The sequence below is a fragment of the Procambarus clarkii genome, chromosome 13 (assembly GCF_040958095.1).
Source record: "Procambarus clarkii isolate CNS0578487 chromosome 13, FALCON_Pclarkii_2.0, whole genome shotgun sequence".
Classification (NCBI taxonomy): Eukaryota; Metazoa; Arthropoda; class Malacostraca; order Decapoda; family Cambaridae; genus Procambarus; species Procambarus clarkii.
The window spans coordinates 18,083,932-18,108,931 of record NC_091162.1 but is presented as its reverse complement, the minus strand read 5'-3'; the positions used below and the strand labels follow the sequence as shown (position 1 = coordinate 18,108,931).

Genomic DNA, 25,000 nt, shown 5'->3' with positions numbered 1-25,000 from the left:
TAAAAAATTAAAGTCAAAAATTTAACATTAAGCATTGTTTAATAATTGTGTTCCCTGTTAACGAGTATGTTTATTTATCATTGAGAATAATGGTAATTAGTGTTAATGAATGGTCGCTAAAATGTTGCACAGATTTAGTAACATCTGTAGTAACACCTGTGGTAACACCTGTAGAAACACCAGTAGTAACACCAGTAGTAACACCTGTAGTAACACCAGTAGCAACACCTATAGTAACACCTGCAGCAACACCTATAATAACACCAGTAATAACACCTGTAGTAACACCAGTAGTAACACCTGTAGTAACACCTATAATAACACCTATAATAACACCTATAGCAACACCTGTAGCAACACCTATAATAACACCAGCAGCAACACCTATAATAACACCAGCAGCAACACCTATAATAACACCAGCAGTAACACCTATAATAACACCAGCAGCAACACCTATAATAACACCTGCAGCAACACCTATAATAACACCTGCAGCAACACCTATAATAACACCTGCAGCAACACCTATAATAACACCTGCAGCAACACCTATAATAACACCTGCAGCAACACCTATAATAACACCTGCAGCAACACCTATAATAACACCTGCAGTAACACCTGCCCCGTGTCCACAGGTGGGGCTGGTGGCCATTAACCTGCTGGGGAACGAGCTGGAGACGAACAACAACAGCGTGTCCCCAGACGGGGAGGGGGGCCAGGTGCCCGGCGGCGACCCCCAGGCCGTGCCCCTCTACCACGACCTTGCCTTCGCCATGTATGTGGACACCCAAGTGGCCGCCACCATCAGGACCCTCGAGGACCGCCGGGCCGCTGCTGTCAGAGGTGAGAGACTGTCAGACAGAGAGAGAGAGAGAGACAGAGAGACAGAGAGAGAGAGAGAGAGAGAGAGAGAGAGAGAGACAGACAGACAGACATACAGAGACAGAGACAGAGACACACAGAGAGAGAGAGACAGAGACACGAGAGAGAGAGAGAGAGAGAGAGAGAGAGAGAGAGAGAGAGAGAGAGAGAGAGACAGACAGACAGACAGACAGAGATACAGAGAAACAGAGAGACAGACAGATATGCCCCAATTTAGGGTCTTGGACGGACCGAAACGTCGACGACACTTCCTCCTTCCTTCCATGTGACTTAGGTGTCTAATTTTCAGCCTCCCGTGACCTGTAACCTAACTACCCTCTGCAACACTGTACATACGGAACTACAAATAATTATAAATAGACGCTGCCTCGTATAGGCCAATAGGCCTCCTGCAGTTACCTTCATTCTTATGTTTTTATATTCCTAACTGCACCAAACCTGCAACACCCACCACATTCATGCCAACTGAGTGTGTTCACATTGTCCCAGTTTAGAATGACATCCCCATGGAAAGTTTTAATTAAAATCCATTTTTCGAATGTTTACATATTTCCTAAAGTGCTGCCCCGGACCTGTGGTTAGTTGGTCCGGGGGAGGGATAAGTAACTCTGAACGGTATATATGAGGTTGTTTCCTTATTGTGACCCCCTAATAGCCAAGTTTTTGTGAAGGTAAGGTAATTATGAGGCGAAAGAGCTAAGCCAATATGACTATATTGGCTTAGGAAATGAGAAAATACCAGCCCAAGGATCTGGGAATTGGACAGAGGGTAAAGAAATGGGGCAATACCACTTGAGGAATTGAACGCCAACCTGCAAGAAGTGTAGCCGCCGTTCTACCGTCCACTCCAAGTGATTAGCAAGTGTAAAAATATATTTTAATACAACATCGGGGTTCCATAAAAACATCAGAAGCCGACAGCTCTTCAGTCTCCCGCCAAGACATAGATGATGTCTCAGGTACAGGAGAGAAAACCTTCAAGAGAGAGAGAGAGAGAGAGCTGGATAAGTTTCGGCTGGGGTTACTAGATCAGCCAGGCTGTGATGGCCATGTGGGCCTTCTGGCAACACAGACACACTACCTCACCAGGCAAGCCTGGCCCCTAGGCTGCAGAACAACTCTCGAAATCGTCAACAGGTAAACATGTTAGCAAGACACCAAAAAGTTGGGTTTGATACATTTCATATTTTTGAAATGACATTATTCAGTTGTGTACTGGCTGTACGGCTGGTTAAGGGTCCAGGGTAGACCGAAACGTCGTCACTTTAGGGTCCAGGACGGACCGAAACGTCGTCACTTTAGGGTCCAGGACGGACCGAAACGTCGTCACTTTAGGGTCCAGGACGGACCGAAACGTCGTCACTTTAGGGTCCAGGACGGACCGAAACGTCGTCACTTTAGGGTCCAGGACGGACCGAAACGTCGTCACTTTAGGGTCTAGGACGGACCGAAACGTCGTCACTTTAGGGTCTAGGACGGACCGAAACGTCGTCACTTTAGGGTCCAGGACGGACCGAAACGTCGTCACTTTAGGGTCCAGGACGGACCGAAACGTCGTCACTTTAGGGTCCAGGACGGACCGAAACGTTGTCACTTTAGGATCCAGGACGGACCGAAACGTCATCAGTTCGCATATTTAAAGATGTGTGGGATAGCTGTTCACATCAGATATTAATTATTATTTGAAATATAGCAAACATTTATACAGTTTACAAAAAAATATACAACTGTAATTTATCCTCCTCCCCCCAAAAAAAATATATATTAGGCAAAAAAGTTGTAATATAAAGTGAAAAATGAAGGTGTGTGTAAAGCGGCGTGAGAAATCACTACTCTGAGGAAGACGTCTCACGCTACTACGCCCGCTGCTCCCAGGGGCCAGGTGGCTCTCCCAGGGGCCAGGTGGCGCTCCCAGGGGCCAGGTGGCGCTCCCAGGTTGGCAGGTGGCGCTCCCAGGGGCCAGGTGGCGCTCCCAGGGGGCAGGTGGCACTCCCAGGGGCCAGGTGGCACTCCCAGGGGGCAGGTGGTGCTCCCAGGGGCCAGGTGGCGCTCCAAGGGGCCAGGTGGCACTCCCAGGGGGCAGGTGGTGCTCCCAGGGGCCAGGTGGAAGACAATGTGTACTGTTGCTCTTCAATTTCAATGTTACTCATGATGAGTGAGCAACAAACTGCACGCAAGCTGCAGTGTTATCACCTGGTCCTCATTTACTGTAGTTAGTGCTCGAGGTGTGACTGCAGGGAAGAAAACAGTCAACATTGGTCTCTGATTATCGATTGAGCAATATATATATATATATATATATATATGCTACTCTCGTTATGTAGACAACAGTATCTTGCATGCATGGCCAAGTCAGCTGATAAGGGCAACATGCAGGCAAGGAGAAGGCGCGCGGGGCTGCAATATTTACCTATTCATCAGGAGGAGGAGGAGTGGGGGGGGGGGCACAGGTTATCGATCAGGGGGAAGAAGGGGTTAAGATTAGGTGGGGGGGGGGGTGAGGGGGAAGTAGCACCTGCCCCTTGTTGAGGAAGCTTATAACTGGAGCACCAGTCTATCGATGACTGGAGCACTCAGAGAAGATGATTCATCAGGATGATTGTCGTGTGCTGTGTCATAGGGAGGGTGTCTACCTCCCATCATGGTAGATGGATAGGCAGCAATGGGCCTGTTGGTCTCATGAGTGTGATGCCTCACTTTCACCCCATCCCCAACTATATATACGGCAGCACCAAACTTCTAACCAATCGGTGGACACAGAATATGAGAGTGCTGGCGCTGCTCTTTGCACGGCCAGCGAACAGGCATATTGGAGACTGGGTCGACCAGTATCATCAACTCTAACTGAGCTGTTTGCCATACAACAGGCATTCGCATATGTGATTGCACAAAACACTCAAAATACAATCATACACACAGACTCAAAAGCTGCACTTTAATTATTTGGAAAAAAGCAGTGGAAAGATAACGTGGAAATAATTACCACAAATTTGTATCTTGGAGCAGTCGCTAAAGGCAAAGGACTCAACATAACCTTAAAATGGATCCCATCCCATGTTGGGATCCCATTATGAGAATGCTGATGAAACTGCTAAATTGGCAACTTGTCATGCAGTAATCCACAAAACAATTCAACCCAGCCTAGAGTACTTTAAAAATATCATTACCAAACAACTCTCACGCCTCAACAAAGCCCATCTACACCAGAGAGTAGCTGAAGGTTCGCACTCTGCAATATGGTATCTTCAGGCCACCAAGTTAGACAGGTTAAATATCCCAAAAGGAATCCACAGGAAAAAAGCAGTTCGGTTATATAGACTACGTCTAGGTTACAGATGCAACTGGGAGATTGGTGAACCCCGACAGAGAGAATGCATCTTCTGCCAATACATACACACTGTATGTATTAACAGTATGTAGACAGCTTGACAGTATGTATACACCCTCATACATAATGTCAAGTAGTATCCTCTCCCGCGATAGCAGCCACATAGTAATGACTGACGATATAAATGCGAGCTCAGCACACAGTAGATCCTTTCACGACCAAAGATCGTATTCACTCCAAAACATCTACCACTTACGGGCTATTCATGCCCGTGCCACCTCTTGGGTGGCTTAATCTTCATCAATCAATCACTTCTAACCAACCAGTCACAGCCCCGCTCCGGTGCCAGGTAAAGTCCATTACGGGCTCACCCTAGCCCGTGCTTACCTTAAAGGTTAAATGAGATAGTTTCGGGAACTTTTTGTTCCCAGTAGCTGAATCTAGAACAACAACAACTTCTAACCATTCAGTCTCTGCTTTTGACAATGTTCACTTGAATCAAAAAAACACATTTCAGTCCATAACAAAATTGTAAAATTGACTTTGGGAGTTATTAGTTATTTTTTCAACTTGCTTTATATATATATATATATATATATATATATATATATATATATATATATATATATATATATATATATATATATATATATATATATATTGTGTGTGTGTAAACATTCCTATTGTGTATTTTTATGCCCATTTTCTTTGACGCCAGTTTCTCTTAAACCCATTTTCTGTGATGCGTGCGTTTTCTCCCCGTGGCCCCGCCCAGAGAAGCGGCTGGAGTACGCCAATAAACTCAAGGCGGCAGTGAGTCAGCTCCGCACCGCCGGAGAGCGGCTGGGCAAGTACGAGATCGAGAAGAGACACGCAGTGGACACCGAGAACTACGACCGAGCCAAGGTGAAGAAAGAGCTGGCGGAGGAGTACCGAGAACAAGTCTACAAAGCGCTGGAAATCGACGACTTATTGGAGAGGAAAGGGGTACGTACTCGTGGAATTATTCAAATGTTTATCATATCGAACACAGGTGTTGTTTTGGTCCGTGTGTGTGGATGTCGAGGCGGGTGATGCTGTTTATCCAGGGATATGAAGAGCAAGGGCGCGGGATAGGTAGTGGTTAGTGGGGGATTATTGCGGTCTACAGGTGGCTGGCTGGCCGAGAGGGGGGTGTTGTTTGTCCTAGTGCTTGACCGTGTGTGTGTGTGTGTGTTGTGTTGGATTAAAGAGGGATGGAGCTTTAGCAGTTGTCATCTAAAGATGTTGGTCCTTCCTGACCAGGTGTTTGGCCTGCTTGCTCGGGTATCATGGCTGTCAAGAACGGTGTGTGTGTGTGTGTTTGTCGTTGATATATTCTTATATGTCGTAAATATATAAGTAAATTTGGTGAATGTTTATGTATAGTTAATATGTATTTGTGTCTTTTCGCGAGTTTTCACGTTGATATTTTTTTTTGTTTTGTTTTAAATGGTCACTTTCAGGTGTTATAAGAATTGGGTATCTTGGTCTCAAATTGTATGTATATGTGAGTATCTCGGCCTATGTTATGTATACATGAGTGTCCCGGCTCGTATGGATGGATATAGGGGCGACCGATCGTATATATACACGCCCCAGTTCTCATATATAATTCTAAAATTAATAACAATAATTTAGAAAGATAAAAAGTTAGTGAGTTCGGTGTTTGGCTGACGGCCTGTCAACCTCTAGAGGGTTATTAAGACCTCTAGAAAGGTATTCTACTTTCCTTTGAATATATGCAAAATTACTGTGCATTATTGTCTTCTCATTGCATTACTATGTTATTTTTTCCCCAATAGCTAACGGGAACAAATGTTTTCTACAACAACTAATTAGCATTTTAATTATATTATTATTGCTTGGTTTAGACATGTTATAACATAGATATATATATGAACAAACACGATCCTTGTGATCATATTTTTACAGTTCTTCAGGCGAATAGGATGGATAACTCTGGTCTGGTTAGAGTGTTGGTCGGTTGGTCGTTGTAGGGTGATGCCCGCTGGACGGGGGGGGGGGGGGGGTTAAAGTTGCTGGGGCCAAACCCATGACTCATCTCCAGAGAGGGACTTGAAATTCATGACTCACCGTCTGAGAGGGACTTGATATTCATGACTCACCACCAGAAAGGGACTTGAAATTCTTGACTCACCGCCTGAGAGGGACTTGAAATTCACGACTCATCTCCAGAGAGGGACTTGATATTCATGACTCACCGTCTGAGAGGGACTTGAAATCCTTGACTCACCACATTTTACTCATTCCCAGTTAGTCTGCACCCACCTGTGGCTCCCTTCTCGTGACAGTTACTCATCAGTTGTTTCGCTCCACCAGTTGCTCATCATGAATTACTCAACACCAGTTATTCATAAATTATCAAGTTATTCATCATCAGTTGATAACCACTATTTACTCATCATTAGCTACTCACCATTATTTTTTCCTCATTGACTACTCATCGCTAGTTATTCATCAATTACCAACAGTTGTTCATCAATTGCCAACAGTTACTCGCCATCTCATCACTTACTCATCGCCATTTATTGAACAGTTACTCATCGCTATTTATTCATTCATCAACATTTATACTCATCAGTTCAGTTGTTTCTCATCACCAGTTATACGTGTGACTCACCGTGGTCTAGTTACTCGTGATTCATCGCCTGTGACTCAGTGTCTAGTCATCGATGAGTCACCATTGTTACTCACCAGTGTCTAGCCACCCGTGAGTCATCATCGTGACTCACCACCCTTCGCTAACTACCACAGACTCATCCTGTGACTCATTACCCAACACTACCTAATGCTCCTTACCCATGAGTCATTATCAATGACTCATGACCATTGAACAAATTTCTATGTATCTTCGTTGTTGACTCACCGCCCTCACCCCTAGTGACTCATCGTCCATACTCACCATTCGTGTCGCACCTTTTACTCATCGCCTGTGACTCAGTGCCCATATAGTTCATCCAGTGACTCAACAGCTTCAGCTATTCACCCGTGACTCAGCAGCTACCAGTTACTCACCCGTGACTCAGCGGCTACCAGTTACTCACCCGTGACTCAGCGGCTACCAGTTACTCACCCGTGACTCAGCGGCTACCAGTTACTTATTCATAACTCACTACCATCAATGACCCACCGTCCATTACCAACATTTGATAAACAGGTGAATCAAAACCCCTGACTCATTAGTTACTCATTACCCACGATCTAACACAAATTTTAAGTAATCAGGAATCAATTACCCATCACTGCGTTTGACGTAACCAGGCATCAGCCAATAAACAACCAGTATGTGACGTAACGCTGGGCCAATCAGCTGAATGTATTTATCTGACGTAATAACAATGGACCAATGAAGTGGATATGGCGCCTCATGACGTCAAACCTAAGAAACCAATCAGGAAGCTGGAAACAAGTGACGTAAGAACAAGGGACCAATGAAGTGGATATGGAACCTCATGACGTCGAACGTAAGAAACCAATCAGGAAGCTGGAAACAAGTGACGTAATAACGAGTGGCCAATCAGCGAAAACGATCCGGAGTAATAATCCTTTCTGACTGATGACCTGTCGTTAAACGGCTGCGGAAATGTTACTGGTTACGACAGACTGGAAAAAAAACAGGCAGACAGATAGACATTTGCAACGAACCAGTCACGTATATAAAATTCCCGTCGGCTATCGAGGCAGATAACCAATGACCAGGCCGTCAGACAGACAGACAGACGCAACAGTAAAGCCAGACGACCGTCAATAATAGCCAGACAGGCGCGAGTGACGGGCGCAGCTGAGCGAGGCAGCGACCAGAGGTATTACCGTCGACCAGTAACGAGTCTGGCGCCTGGCGGCCTGTCGTCGCCGCCTCGCCTGGCCGGAGGCGCTAATTTCCAAGTATAAAAGTAACTCCCGCGTCGCGATCGCCCAATCATCTGCGAGCGGGACCTCGAGGTCCACATCGCAACCAAAATCCTGTATGAATGTATGAACGCTCATGTATATATATGTGTATTTACGTGTATTTATGAATACATACTTGATTTACAGTAACTGGGGTTATGTATTGTCAACAGAAGCTGGATAAAAACGACTACCCTGACACCAAGGGCCCTCGCGAGCTGCCTCCGCCCCCGCGCCCAAGGGCCGCCAAGCCCCGCGACGCCTCGCCCACGCCCGGTTCTCACCTCCCACCGCCCAGACTCACCAGCACGCCGCCCAAGCCGCCGCCCACGCCGCCCAAGTCACCGTCGCCGCCACCCATCAAGATTCCCTCCGCCCCGCTGCCAGATCTCCGGCCGCCCTACCTGCAGCCCAACACGCCACGCCCGCCTGCCTCGCCGGGCCGCCCATACCTGCCTACGCCCCCAGCAGCGCCCTCGCCAGCTGCCTATACCTCGCCGCCCTCGACGTACTCCTCCCCTTATTACTCCTACGACGAGCGTGCACTTCCCGCCCTCAAACAGTAAGTTTTTTCCCGCCTTTTTCATAAAATTTGTTCAAATTTTCCCGCCTTTTTCATACAAATGTCCAGATTTTCCCGCCTTTTTTTAAATGTTCAAATTTTCCCGCCTTTTTAAAAAAATTGTCCAGATTTTACCGCCTTTTTCTTAAAAAGGTCCAGAATGTCTCGAGTTTTCGTAAACAGGTCCGAAATTTCCAGATTTTTTGTTACTTGTGCTCAAGTTGTGGCGAATTAATAGCGTTTTTCCTGTTTTTTTTATATCCTGCCATTTGCCATGCTTTTAAAGATCACATCAAAAACACATTATGTTCTGCTAATTTTCATCACGAAGTGCTAATGTGTATTTTTCCTACTGGAGACATTATTATTTGTATTAAATTGTGTTTTACAACATCCTTCCTGCCACTGAAAACTGTTAATTACCCGAAAGCTCTTTGTTTAATTAGGGGGTAGCTGGGTGTAGGTGGGTCCTCTATGTTGGTGTAGGTGGGTGTAGGTGAGTCTTGTATGTTGGTGTAGGTGGGTGTAGGTGGGTCTTGTATGTTGGTGTAGGTGGGTGTAGGTGAGTCTTGTATGTTGGTGTAGCTGGGTGTAGGTGGGTCCTCTATGTTGGTGTAGGTGGGTGTAGGTGGGTCCTCTATGTTGGTGTAGGTGGGTGTAGGTGAGTCTTGTATGTTGGTGTAGCTGGGTGTAGGTGGGTCTTCTATGTTGGTGTAGGTGGGTGTAGGTGGGTCTTGTATGTTGGTGTAGCTGGGTCCTGTATGTTGGTGTAGGTGGGTCCTCTATGTTGGTGTAGGTGGGTGTAGGTGGGTCTTCTATGTTGAAATAGCTGGGTGTAGGCGGGTCCTCTATGTTCAAATAGCTGGGTGTAGGTGGGTCTTTTATGTTTATGTTGAAATAGCTGGGTGTAGGTGGGTCTTTTATGTTTATGTTGAAATAGTTGGGTGTAGGTGGGTCTTCTATGTTGAAATAGCTGGGTGTAGGTGGGCCCTCTATGTTTACTATACTCTATCCTATAAAGATAATTGCCTGTTATACATAGAACCAAAATGTACATTATCAGTGATGAATATATGTGAAAAAAATCTTATTACGCATTCTATGTCGTTCTTAGTATGTATACCTAGTTCTTAGAATGTATACGTAATTCTTAGTATGTATACACAGTTCTTAGTATAAATGTATGGATTTGTGTCTTTTTGAGCTTGCTGTTGTGTAAACAAGTATTTATTTATCCATTAAATTGTTTATTAAATTGTTTAAATATTTTTGACCAATAAATGTTGCAAGTTGTTAATGAATAAACGACAATGTTCATTTTATTTCATTAAAATTGAATTGTATTATTTCGGAATTGAGAATAATGGGTGATGGGATATTGAGACCCACTTTGTGGCACTTTTGACAATCATTCTTCCTGATTCTGAAATAAAAAGCATCTAGCAGCCCTTTTGAAATGCTTAATTGGATTCTGAATACAATCCTTTATGTCATATCCCGCCAAACACACACCGAAACTACGACGTTGGTACGACGTTGGAACAAGTTTTAACACCTCCTAACCAGTTATAACAACCAATATAGCAAGTTGTAACAACGTTCTAATACGTCATAAACACGTTAAGCCAAGAGGTAACAACATTATTACAAGTTGTAACAAGCGGAAAATAGAGACAGTTTCGGTTTGTGTTTCCAGGGATATGATTCTTTAGGGTCATATATGATCCTCTGTGTCATATACGATCATTTATGTGGAGTGTTGCGTGCTGTGAGTGTGTATCTTGTGTGTGTATCATTATCTTCCTATCTGCTGGCATTTATTAGTTGCTGTAGTGAGGGCTAAATACAGCCTTGTATGTTGTGTTACATTTGTAGCTAGCTTGCTAGAGTGTAATACACACGTGTATATCTTGTAGGCTTGCAAATAGATATTGAAATATGCATATTTGGGGTGTTATACATACTCCAGTTTCCTGTATTCTTGTGGTGTATGTTCTTGATCGTTTGCAATTGTTTGTGTTATCGTGCGTAGTTGTATGTGGGATATTCCTGCTGCCTAGCAACAAAAGCACATACTCCCTAACATCCCAAGAATATTTATATGAAACACATGTTCTGCCTTGAAGCTCGAGGTGCTAAGTAACAGTTACATACGTATGAAGAATGCGTACATGTGTACTTACTACCTAGCACGTATAGTATGTGTATGTGTACCAACTACCTAACACATAGCATGTATGAATGTACCTGCCACTTAGTACCTCATGCCTCTAGACGGAACACGAACCTCGCCTCGCTTCAGGAGAGTATAGCCATCAAGAGTGATATCACTCCTGTCCACAAAAGTAGTGGCTAGGATATCCTAGCTGTGTTTTTTATGTTTTTTGGCCTGGTCGAGTCTGGGTGCCGTGGCTGTAAGAGGAACCAGCTGATTGAAGCTTTCAGTCAGTTCAATCAGTTCAACCAACTGATTGAAGCTTTTTGTTAAGGCGGGATCTAGTATCCCCTAGTAGGATTTATTTGACAAGATCATTAGATTCAGAGAAGGAGAAGGAAAGATGGCTGGCAAAGCAATATGGGAGGCTGTGTGGGCACCAAGGCCGTTAAGTCTGACGGAAAAGCCTATTTCCTTTCTCTGCAAGTCAACAAAAGGAAGGTTGATATAACTTCTTGCATGGACTTCAGTGTCATATGTCATACTCACTTTGGTGCTGTTGTGAATAAGAGAACACCTGAGAAAGTGAGCTACCTTAGGAAGTAATATGCAACTTGTGAGACGGTAAAAAGCATCCTTAGAATTGATTTTGGTAATCCTTTCGTGAGTAATGTTTAGGTGGATGGGTTTTTATGCTCAAGATCTCATCGATTTCACCGAGGGTGATGTAGTCCACAAGATTGTATATATATATAGAGCAGGACTGCAGTCTCGATCAGTCATATACGAGTGGGAATCCATTTCACACTTGGTTGAGTTACAGATGAAATCTGGATCGACTCCTTGCTCTTGGATTCATCTCATGTCCTCTAAGAGTGAATCTAAAAGGTATTGGCAAGCGTCTCGTCATCCGGAAACCAGCTTTTGGACTCACTGTATCAGTGAGCTGTTTGATGGCTAGACTCTCCACGGTATAAATCTTCTCGATAACTTGATGGGTGTTTGTGGGTTAAATGAGGCGTTGCTCGAGGCCATGAAGAACCTGAAGCAGGCGAGAAGTCACAATAACGTGGCTGAAGAATGTTGACCAGACCACACACTAGAAGGTGAAGGGACGACGACGACGTTTCGGTCCGTCCTGGACCATTCTCAAGTCGATTTTAACTTGAAGCTATCGCTTAGTCGTGGAGGATGTATGAACGTCATGGCCCATCCACTTGTATCTATGTACATACTCAATTATGTATTAATTACAACTTTGGTTTTGTTTAAGTTTATTTTTGGATATGGACAGTGTGAATTTTTTCACCTGTCAAACTAGATTAAGAGGAGGAAGGAAAGTCATTAATAACTATATGTTTATTGTGATAAATATTGTTTGAATAGAACCATTAAAAGAAAAGAATAGAACCGTTAAACGTATTAATCTGAAAAAATAAGCACTTCAATGTTAGCTCTAAAAAAAGAGAACTTTACAAACACTTAAGACAATTAAAGAAGGGACATTACAGTATCGTATTATACCCTGTGTGAGAGTGACTCCAGAGTCACCATAGTTTATGATTTGGAATAGAATGTGTACTTGGAATTAGCAATCCAAACTCTCTGACCGGTCAGTACACACTTCTTTGTAGAGGCAGCAAGTCAAACTTACTGACCCCAGTTATTCCTATTCTCACACACGTTTTCATCTTTCTCATATATACTTCCCCTGGACGTCGTTATGCCTGTCTAAATATACGTGTAATATATATATATATATATATATATATATATATATATATATATATATATATATATATATATATATATATATATATATATATATATATATGTCGTACCTAGTAGCCAGAACGCACTTCTCGGCCTACTATTCAAGGCCCGATTTGCCTAATAAGCCAAGTTTTCCTGAATTAATATATTTTCTCTAATTTTTTTCTTATGAAATGATAAAGCTACCCATTTCATTATGTATGAGGTCAATTTTTTTTATTGGAGTTAAAATTAACGTAGATATATGACCGAACCTAACCAACCCTACCTAACCTAACCTAAGCTATCTTTATAGGTTAGGTTGGGTTAGGTAGCCGAAAAAGTTAGGTTAGGTTAGGTTAGGTAGGTTAGATAGTCGAAAAACAATTAATTCATGAAAACTTAGCTTATTAGGCAAATCGGGCCTTGCATAGTAGGCTGAGAAGAGAGTTCTGGCTACTAGGTACGACATATATATATATATATATATATATATATATATATATATATATATATATATATATATATATATATATATATATATATATATGTTGTACCTAGTAGACAGAACGCAGTACTCGGCCTACTATGCAAGACTCGATTTGCCTAATAAGCAAAGTTTTCCAGAATTTATATATTTTCGATTTTTTTTTCTTATGAAATGATAAAGCTATCCATATCATTATGTATGAGTTAAGTTCTTTTAGTTTGAGTTAAAACTAACGTAGATAACCTAACCAACCCTACCTAACCTAACCTAACCTAACCTAACCAACCCTACCTAACCTAACCTAACCTAACCTATTCAACCCTGCCTAACCTAACCTATCCTATCCAACCCTACCTAACCTAACTTAACCTATCCAACCCTACCTAACCTAACCTAACCTAACCAACCCTACCTAACCTAACCTAACCTAACCAACCCTACCTAACCTAACTTAACCTATCCAACCCTACCTAACCTAACCTAACCTAACCTATCTTAACCTAACCTAACCTAACCTAACCAACCCTACCTAACCTAACCTAACCTAACCTATCTTAACCTAACCTAACCTAACATATCCAACCCTACCTAACCTAACTTAACCTATCCAACCCTACCTAACCTAACCTCACCTATCTTAACCTAACCAACCCTACCTAACCTAACCTCACCTATCTTAACCTAACCAACCCTACCTAACCTAACCTCACCTATCTTAACCTAACCAACCCTACCTAACCTAACCTCACCTATCTTAACCTATCCAACCCTACCTAACCTAACCTCACCTATCTTAACCTAACCAACCCTACCTAACCTAACCTCACCTATCTTAACCTAACCAACCCTACCTAACCTAACCTCACCTATCTTAACCTAACCAACCCTACCTAACCTAACCTCACCTATCTTAACCTAACCAACCCTACCTAACCTAACCTCACCTATCTTAACCTAACCAACCCTACCTAACCTAACCTCACCTATCTTAACCTAACCAACCCTACCTAACCTAACCTCACCTATCTTAACCTAACCAACCCTACCTAACCTAACCTCACCTATCTTAGCCTAACCAACCCTACCTAACCTAACCTCACCTATCTTAACCTAACCAACCCTACCTAACCTAACCTCACCTATCTTAACCTAACCAACCCTACCTAACCTAACCTCACCTATCTTAACCTAACCAACCCTACCTAACCTAACCTCACCTATCTTAACCTAACCAACCCTACCTAACCTAACCTCACCTATCTTAACCTAACATAAACTAACATAACTAGGTCAATAATTTATGTTCCAAACATAATATAATCATAAAATTTCAAATAAACCAATTGGAAACAATACTTTTAAAATAAGGAAAAATCACTCGGCCTATTAGGCAAATCGGGCTTTGCATAGTAGGCCGAGTACTGCGTTCTGGCTACTAGGTACAACATATATTGAACACAAATTCAGTACTCCATCCACGTACTGTAATATTCAGCCCGTCACTCGTTACAAGATAAACTGTGCTCACTGTATCCTGTACAAAAAATTTTGTTTATAGAGTTTGATCGATTATATACATCTTACTTATATGCATATATATTATATACATATATACATCTTCTCCACTAGTTGTCTCTAGGCAAAAATATACATTAAAAACACTCTCTTCTGTCACAACATTATTCATCAATCACTAATATCTCATGAACAAATCCACAAGGGCCGTGGCGAGGATTCGAACCTGCGTCCCGGGAGCATCCCAGACACTGCCTTAATCGACTGAGCTACGATTAAGGCAGCGTCTGGGATGCTCCCGGACGCAGGTTCGAATCCTCGTCACGACCCTTGTGGATTTGTTCATTTGATGCATCACGCTATTGTGATTTCAGTGTGTACTAATATCTCACATATTTCCTGTACTCTTTCATTCACAGTCCAGCCAACTGCTTCTCACTGTTCTGAGTCGACTAATATTTCTTATTAATTCCCACACTTGCTACATTTATCATAATTTGTATGCAGTTATTTAATTCAAGCTCTATTCCAGTATTAGGTTGAAATTCTAATTTGCTGAGCGCTCTGTCAAGTTCATATCTCTGGCTGGGCCACATACAGCCTACCAGGCTGGGGCCACATACAGCCTACCAGGCTGGGGCCACATACAGCCTACCAGGCTGGGGCCACATACAGCCTACCAGGCTGGGCCACATACAGCCTACCAGGCTGGGGCCACATACAGCCTACCAGGCTGGGCCACATACAGCCTACCAGGCTGGGGCCACATACAGCCGACCAGGCTGGGCCACATACAGACGACCAGGCTGGGCCATATACAGCCTACCAGGCTGGGCCACATCATCCTACCAGGCTGGGGCCACATACAGCCTACCAGGCTGGGCCACATCATCCTACCAGGCTGGGCCACATACAGCCTACCAGGCTGGGCCACATACAGCCTAACAGGCTGGGCCACATACAGCCTAACAGGCTGGCCCACATACAGCCTACCTGGCTGGGCCACATACAGCCTAACAGGCTGGGCCACATACAGCCTAACAGGCTGGGCCACATACAGCCTAACAGGCTGGGCCACATACAGCCTAACAGGCTGGGCCATTTCTTTTCTTAATTACTTATTCCCTTCACCTCCTCCCACCCACAACAGAACCTGTTATTTATTGCTTCAAATCACAACTACTGCAGCTTGTCTATATTACAGCTCAAGTACTAACACAGATGCTTCTTCAATAAATGTATCTGCTATCATTCTTCCGCGTATTAGTTGACAACAACAGAATGAATTAAGTTCACATGTGTAGTTCTGTCATCAGTTTCATCTATCATCAAACTTCAAAATATTCTCTCCACGCATCTCTTTAACAAGTTAATATTGTACACTACTAATCCTGAATGTTCCTGTTGACGTTTCTAACGTCTTTTTGAGGGGGTAACGTTTTTTTACGTCTATTGAAAAAAAGAGTTTAATTTATTTTCATTAAAAACTAAATTTTGTCAACTTGCTTAATAAATTCACTTACCTTTCTGCTTTGATTGTTTTTGATTGTTGCCGCCGGAGGTGGCTAGTTTATTGTGCACCCCATACCCATCCTGTGAGCGGTAGCGCAAAAAGCATTACAGAGGGCACAAAAGGTTTTTATCAGACCTCATCTTAGATTATTACATAAACAATTTCATCTATCCTTCACCTTTCTGCTTCCACCATACTTCCTGGTCTCGGCTGATCACTTTGTACCCTTATTCTCACACACTCGTCTCCTCATGTCCTCATATCCTCTGTCCTTATATCAAAGAATATAAGCTCCTTGTCCTCATATATTTTGTAGGTGTTATATGGTTTCATTGGTCCGGCGTTTTGTCTTGGGGATTTCATTTTCTTTCTAAATATGACCCTGATCCGCTGAGTGCCCCATTCAGTGCCCCTCCTCTAAACAATTCCTCTCGTGTGTCAACCAGTTTATGCACTGCTGCTTGTCTCTCAGTTGTTCTTAACCAAGACGTTGGTTGAATGCATCCCATATATGGCTTTGATAATCCACTTAATCCTTTAGTATGTCTTCCATTGATCTATCACTTCTATTGATCTATCACTGATGTTACCTAGCAGTAAAATAGGTACCTGGGTGTTAGTCAGCTGTCACGGGCTGCTTCCTGGGGGTGGAGGCCTGGTCGAGGACTGGGCCGCGGGGACACTAAAGCCCCGAAATCATCTCAAGATAACCTCAAGATAACCAGCATTTAACATTACATATCTCAGGATATTCCTTATATAGTGCTGTCAACCGATGTATATAGTTCAATATAATTCTCTTCCCTGGAACATTGACTGTCTGTCTGTCTCCCCTTTCATTATTCATCCTTTGCCTGTACAGGTAGACTGATTTATCCTTATTTATTTATTTATTTATACTTATTTATCTAAACCTGGTAAACACTATGATTAAATTATGCATTTTAACTGCGCATATCTTGAAGTCTTCAGTTACTGTTATCTGTTTCAACTCCAAGATTTCAGATCAAGAGGAAATATGCAAATTATTTTTGTATATATTTTGTACCCATCCAGAGTTAATACTTCATACACAGAACCTTTGAACAGCAACATTGAGTTGTTCCTTAGTTTTACATCATCCTTCAGTCATGCCCCCATACACTGAACTCTTTATTCATTGGGTCACTCTACCCTCCATTCATGATCCACAAGCCTCTCTTAATTCATTGTCCCCAAGCCACTCCTAATTCATTTGTAGTCATTTAATTCCCTTTCACCTCATTATCCTTCCCACCAACTCAAATAATATTGGCTTCACTATTCTCACACTCACTCACTTACAAAGTGAGTACACCGCTCCAACTGTACACGGCTTTCTTGGCACCAAACAAGTCTAAGGTTCACCATATTATCTCAATAGTTTACATAGGTATAATCTTAAGGGGCCATTGGTTAGTAGTCACCTACGTCTCTCATCCACACACTTAACCCAAGAAGCAGCAGAAGTTCCATGCCTGTCTTAAGAAAAAGTGTTGTTTATTTATACCAAATATATATTCAGTATATACATTAAATATGAGTATTTCATATATTCCAATCTATATTCGAAATATATATTCTGAAATAATATATATTATATATATTCCGAATATTCCAAATGGTTCATCTGCGTTACCCCGAAGCTCCTGTTCAGTAGACCAGATTCTGTTTCCTGTGTGGAGAAATGAACATTAAAAGGTTGATGTAATTTGGGGGGAAAAATGAAGATTTGTCTGGCCATCTTGCCTGCGGTCTAAGAAAGGCGAAGGGTTGTTTGGTGGCTGTCTCAGAGAGTGATACGAGGCTGTTCATTTTATTGGAGGCTTTTGCCCAGGTACTCACCTAGTTGTACTCACCTAGTTGTGCTAGGTATGTGTGTGTGTGTGGAGGAGGGGGAGGGGTAGCTTATCTGTCTTCAGATTGGAGTGTGTAAATGATGCAAATGTGTCTTGCATCCCATTGTGTGTGGCGCTACACACATCAGGGTGGCTTCCTGTACATTTGTGAGGGACGTGGTGGATCAGGGTGGCTTCCTGTACACTTGTGGGGGCGTGGTGGATCAGGGTGGCTTCCTGTACACTTGTGGTGGCGTGGTGGATCACGGGGGGCTTCCTGTACACTTGTGGGGGCGTGGTGGATCAGGGGGGCTTCCTGTACATTTGTGGTGGCGTGGTGGATCAGGGTGGCTTCCTGTACATTTGTGAGGGACGTGGTAGATCAGGGTGGCTTCCTGTACACTTGTGGGGGCGTGGTGGATCAGGGTGGGTTCCTGTACACTTGCGAGGGGCGTGGTGGATCAGGGGGTCTTTCTGTACATTTGTGGGGGCGTGGTGGATCAGGGGGGCTTCCTGTACACTTGTGGGGGCGTGGTGGATCAGGGGGGCTTCCTGTACACTTGTGGGGGCGTGGTGGATCAGGGGGGCTTCCTGTACACTTGTGGGGGCGTGGTGGATCAGGGGGGCTTCCTGTACACTTGTGGGGGCGTGGTGGATCAGGGGGGCTTCCTGTACACTTGTGGTGGCGTGGTGGATCAGGGGGGCTTCCTGTACACTTGTGGGGGCGTGGTGGATCAGGGGGGCTTCCTGTACACTTGTGGGGGCGTGGTGGATCAGGAGGGCTTCCTGTACACTTGTGGGGACGTGGTGGATCACGGGGGGCTTCCTGTACACTTGTGGTGGCGTGGTGGATCAGGGGGGCTTCCTGTACACTTGTGGGGGCGTGGTGGATCAGGGGGGCTTCCTGTACACTTGTGGGGGCGTGGTGGATCAGGGGGGCTTCCTTATACACTTGTGGGGACGTGGTGGATCACGGGGGGCTTCCTGTACACTTGTGGTGGCGTGGTGGATCAGGGGGGCTTCCTGTACACTTGTGGTGGCGTGGTGGATCAGGGGGGCTTCCTGTACACTTGTGGTGGCGTGGTGGATCAGGGGGGCTTCCTGTACACTTGTGGGGGCGTGGTGGATCAGGGGGGCTTCCTGTACACTTGTGGTGGCGTGGTGGATCACGGGGGGCTTCCTGTACACTTGTGGTGGCGTGGTGGATCACGGGGGGCTTCCTGTACACTTGTGGTGGCGTGGTGGATCACGGGGGGCTTCCTGTACACTTGTGGTGGCGTGGTGGATCACGGGGGGCTTCCTGTACACTTGTGAGGGGCGTGGTGGATCAGGGGGGCTTCCTGTACACTTGTGGTGGCGTGGTGGATCACGGGGGGCTTCCTGTACACTTCTTGAGGACGTGGTTGATCAGGGGCCATCCACAGACTTGCAGGGGGCGTGGTGGATCAGGGGCTCCTCACAGACTTGCAGGGGGCGTGGTGGATCAGGGGCTCCTCACAGACTTGCAGGGGGCGTGGTGGATCAGGGGCTCCTCACAGACTTGCAGGGGGCGTGGTGGATCAGGGGCTCCTCACAGACTTGCAGGGGGCGTGGTGGATCAGGGGCTCCCCACAGACTTGCAGGGGGCGTGGTGGATCAGGGGCTCCTCACAGACTTGCAGGGGGCGTGGTGGCTCAGGGGCTCCTCACAGACTTGCAGGGGGCGTGGTGGATCAGGGGCTCCTCACAGACTTGCAGGGGGCGTGGTGGATCAGGGGCTCCTCACAGACTTGCAGGGGGCGTGGTGGATCAGGGGCTCCTCACAGACTTGCAGGGGGCGTGGTGGATCAGGGGCTCCCCACAGACTTGCAGGGGGCGTGGTGGATCAGGGGCTCCTCACAGACTTGCAGGGGGCGTGGTGGATCAGGGGCTCCTCACAGACTTGCAGGGGGCGTGGTGGATCAGGGGCTCCTCACAGACTTGCAGGGGGCGTGGTGGATCAGGGGCTCCTCACAGACTTGCAGGGGGCGTGGTGGATCAGGGGCTCCTCACAGACTTGCAGGGGGCGTGGTGGATCAGGGGCTCCTCACAGACTTGCAGGGGGCGTGGTGGATCAGGGGCTCCTCACAGACTTGCAGGGGGCGTGGTGGATCAGGGGCTCCTCACAGACTTGCAGGGGGCGTGGTGGATCAGGGGCTCCTCACAGACTTGCAGGGGGCGTGGTGGATCAGGGGCTCCTCACAGACTTGCAGGAGGCGTGGTAGATCAGGGGCTCCTCACAGACTTGCAGGGGGCGTGGTGAATCAGGGGCTCCTCACAGACTTGCAGGGGGCGTGGTGGATCAGGAAGGAGTTCTCGCTGTTGAATACCAAAATGTTAAATCATATAATTATATACATTCATTTCTTATATATGGGAATGGTTAAGAAATGTATTATTAATAAAACGAGTATCGAAGCGTGTTATGTACGATCCCCCTCCCCCTCCCACCTCCCCCCTCCCCCCTCCCCCTCCCCCTCCCACCTCCCCCTCCCCCTCCCCCTCCCACCTCCCCCCTCCCCCCTCCCCCCAACAGGAACCCCCACAATGTAACACCCATATCCCCCCCCCCACTTGCACCCAAATAGGTGCACCTACACCCACAAAAGCACAAGCGCGCACTTCCACACACACACACACACACACACACACACACACACACACACACACACACACACACACACACACACACTCACTCACTCAATCTTTCCTTCCCTCCCTCCCTTCCTCCCTCCCTCCTCCCTCTCTCTCATTCTCTCACTCAATCTCACTCTCCCACAATCTCTCTCTCTCTCTCTCTCTCTCTCTCTCTCTCTCTCTCTCTCTCTCTCTCTCTCTCTCTCTCTCTCTCTCTCTCTCTCTCTCTGCCCCTCCCTGACTAACCAAACACAACATAGTAGGAAAAGGAACAAACATGACAGGTAGACGCACCACTTGCACAGGGAAAAGCCAGAGTGTCCAGATGATGGAGATGTTCGACCAAGCTGGGAAGTGTATCAGCAGGGAGATGCGGGAAGTGAGTAATACAAATAGCAACCTCCATAACGAGCTGCTAGCAGCGAATGAGAGGGATATGAAGGCTCAAAGTGAACAATACTCAGGTTGAGCATCAGATAATCATGACAAGAGAAGATGGAAATGTATCAAATGACTGCCACTGTACAAGCATTATTGTCTGAAATACTTAGAAAGAGTCCTGAAGCAATGTCCACAGTGCAGGAGGTAGCCATGAAAGCAGCTACCTCGCCCACAAGAATGAGAGGCAACGATGAACCATCGGGACTAGACCTAGTCTTCACTAAGAACGACTCCGACAAAAGGGAAATCGGGTTTCGAAGCCCCCGTGGGAATGAGTGATCACAGTGTACTGTTGTTTGAGTATCTGGTCGAAGTAGGATTAAGGTACTCAAGGAAAAGCCCAGAAAACAAAAGGCTGGCATTCCGTAAGGAAAACTATGAGGAGATAAGGAAATTCCTAACAGACATATCTTGGGAAACAGAGCTCGGGGGATAGACGGCCCAAGACATGATGGACTACATCACACAGAAGTGTAAGGACGCAGCAGGCAAGTCCGTCCCAGTTCAAAAAGAAAAAATCGAAATGCAGACAAGAAACCCATGGTTTAATCAGAGATGTAAGCTAACAAAGCATCTAAGTACAAGAGCATGGAGAAACTATAGAAATAACAGGACACATGAGAGCAGAGAAGGTTACCAGAGTGCCAGGAATGAATACGTCAGGGTGAGAAGACAGGCAGAGCGACAATATGAAAAATCATAGCAAGCAAGGCAAACACTCAACCTAAATTGCTGCACAGCCACATCAGTAGAAAGACAACAGTGAAGAAACAGGTAATGAAACTGAGGATAGGGGCAGACAGATTCACTACAAACGAGAGGGAAGTGTGAGAAGAACTCAATAAGAAATTCCACGAGGTCTTCACAGTAGAGCAAGGAGAAGTCCCAGAGATAAGAGAAGAAATATTTAACCAGACACCACTAGAGGATTTTGTGATTACCAGTGGGGGAGGTGAGGAAGCATCTGCTAGAGTTGGATGTGACAAAGGCTATAGGCCCGGATGGAATCTCACCATGGATACTTAAGGAAGGAGCAGAAACACTGTGCCTGATAGTCTCCATGGTGTACAACAAATCACTGGTAACAGTTGAACTGCTAAAACTTTGGAAGACGGCCAATGTAGTTCGGATATACAAGAAGGGCGATAGACAGGAGGCACTGAACTACAGGTCAGGTTCCCTAACCTGCATACCATGCAAGTTGATGGAGAAAATTGTGCGAAAAAAGCTAGTGGAACATCTGGAGCGAAAGAATTTTGATACACATCAACATGGGTTCAGGAATGGCATATCATGCCTCACAGGATTAATTGAATTCTACGACCAGGCAACAAAAATCAGGCTAGAAAAAGAGGGGTGGGCAGACTGTATATTTTTCGATTGCCAGAAAGCCTTTGATACAGTACCACACGAGAAACTGGTGCACAAGCTGGAGATGCAGGCGGAGGTGAAAGGGAAGGTACTCCATTGGATAAGGGAGTACCTAAGCAGCAGCAGACAGCGAGTCATTTGAGGGGTAAAGTTTCGGAGTGGTGATGCGTCACCAGTGGAGTCCCACCGGGATCAGTCCTTGAACCTATATTATTTCTGATATATATGTAAATGATCTCCCAGAGGGAATAGACTCATTCCTCTCAATGTTTGCTGATGATGCAAAAATTACGAGGAGGATTAAGACAGAAGAAGATAGTATAAGGTTACAAGATGACCTAGACAGACCTGAAGGAATGGTTCAACAAATGGCTACTAAAGATCAACCCAAGTAAATGTAAGGTGATGAAACTAGGCGGTGGAAACAAGATGCCAGACACAGAATACAGAATAGGAGATGAAGTACTTCATGAAAGGTACAGAGAAAGGTGTAGGAGTTGATATCACACCAAATCTGTCTCTTGAACTCCACATCAGAAGATTAACATCGGCGGCGTATGCAAGGCTGGCTAACATCAGAACTGCCATCAGAAACCTGTGTAAGGAATCCTTCAGAACCTTGTATACCACATATGTAAGACCAATCCTGGAATATGCGGCCCCCAGCATGGAGCCCGTACCTTGTCAAGCACAAGACGAAGCTGGAAAAAGTTCAGAAGATTGCCACTAGGCTAGTCCCAGAACTAAGAGGCATGAGTTAAGAGGAAAGGCTGAGGGAACTGCACCTCACGTCGCTAGAAGACGAAAGAGCTTGAAGAGATTTGATCACCACATTCAAAATTGTCAGGGGAATTGACAGGCTAGACAAGGATGGATTATTTAACACGGGAGGTACACGAACAAGGGGACACAGGTGGAAGGTGAGTACCCACATGAGCCACAGAGACGTTAGAAAGAACTTTTTCAGTGTCTGAGTAGTTAGTAAATGGAATGCATTAGGCAGTGATGTGGTGGAGGCTGACTCCATACACAGTTTCAAATGGAGATATGATAGAGCCCAATAAGCTCAGGAACCTGTACACCAATTGTTTGACCGTTGAGAGGCGGGACCAAAGAGCCGAAGCTCAACCCCCGCAAGCACAACTAGTTGAGTACAACTTGTAGAGTACAATGTCCTCTGTGCTTCAGTATTCTCGGGGAAGGTGTACTCTGAGGTGCTGTGCACTCTGTGTTGCTATGCACTCTAGGGTGCAGTGTGCTCTTGGATGCAACACCGCTGGGGATTGATATATGAGCGATGGTGACGCCGGAGTGGGATCCTGCGTCCTCAGGTGTGCTCTGACTCAGTGGACCACTGTGGGAGTCTTAGTCCGTGTAAACACGTTTACATGATGTATCCATGTCTCCTGTTGGTCGTAAACTCTCACCCGGTTTACATTCGGTTTATGGTGGCAACTCTAGGTGTAGTGAATGTGTATATATTGACGTATATAATCTCCCGGCCATGAACCATTACCGGAATAGTAAGTAAAACATGGGTATGGCGCACCGTAGACTTTTTTCGCGTTGACATTTACCACTATTCCTGTTTCATCTCGGTTGTGTGAGATGTAGCTTCACACTGCATTCACTAGATCATAAAATTGAATAAATCTGACCCCAAAAAATGGTTAATGGACTATGCAGTTGATTTTTTATTTATGTCCAACAACTCGTTCAAATATATGTCTTGACTACGCTTGAAACATTCAAACGATTCCGCGGATACTTGTTCCATAAAGCAACAAGACTGTATCCAAACATATCCAAACTAACGTTTCTAAAGGTATTTTCTGAATTTAAACGATAATTTGTTTCGTATGACAATTATTTTCATGTTGATATATTTAACAAATTTACAAACAGAAACCACTATAGCGTGATGCGTTAAATGAACAAATCCACCAGGGCCGTGACGAGGATTCGAACCTGCGTCTGGGAGCATCCCAGACGCTGCCTTAATCGACTAAGCTACGACATGGTATAAGAAACCATGTCGTGTTCTTCTTATAGCATGTCGTAGTTCAATCGATTAAGGCAGCGTCTGGGATGCTCTCGGATGTAGGTTCGAATCCTCGTCACGGCCCTTGTGGATTTTTTCATTTAACAACTTACCAGTATCACCTTGTAACATCCTTTCATCTGTTTGTCCACTTCAGTCGTGTCGCCCCTTACTCTTCCCCCTTCCTAAAGAATGTTAATTAATATTTCTTTATCTCTGTTCTCAAGAGAGAGTTATTATTTCTTGAGATCAATTTTGTCATCCTTCTCTGTTCTCGTTCAAGTGAGTTCATGTGCATCATATAGTAATGAGGTCAATGCTCGTCTACACAAGCTAATTAGAGCCTCATAGCAATTAGCAAAAGCTGAAGAATAGTATTTGATGTTAGGTTATCAACGCTGCTAGTGAATATGTCTCATTTTACGATATCACAGAGCTTCTGTTGATTCGTTAAATCTCTTCTCTGAAGCCATGTAGGTGTTTGTTTACGTTCCTGATCCT

General features: G+C 45.0%; 1 protein-coding gene across 3 annotated transcripts in view; it reads left to right on the top strand.

The window, feature by feature from the left end:
* LOC123752602 (centrosomal protein of 104 kDa) overlaps positions 1–25,000 on the top strand; it is a 146,305-nt gene that overhangs the window by 74,358 nt on the left and 46,947 nt on the right. For all 3 annotated transcript variants that reach the window (XM_069323751.1, XM_069323750.1, XM_069323752.1), the window contains 3 exons: positions 642–849; positions 4,992–5,203; positions 8,323–8,711. In XM_069323751.1, the coding sequence (XP_069179852.1) occupies positions 642–849; positions 4,992–5,203; positions 8,323–8,711 (809 nt within the window). The remainder of the gene's footprint in view (positions 1–641; positions 850–4,991; positions 5,204–8,322; positions 8,712–25,000) is intronic.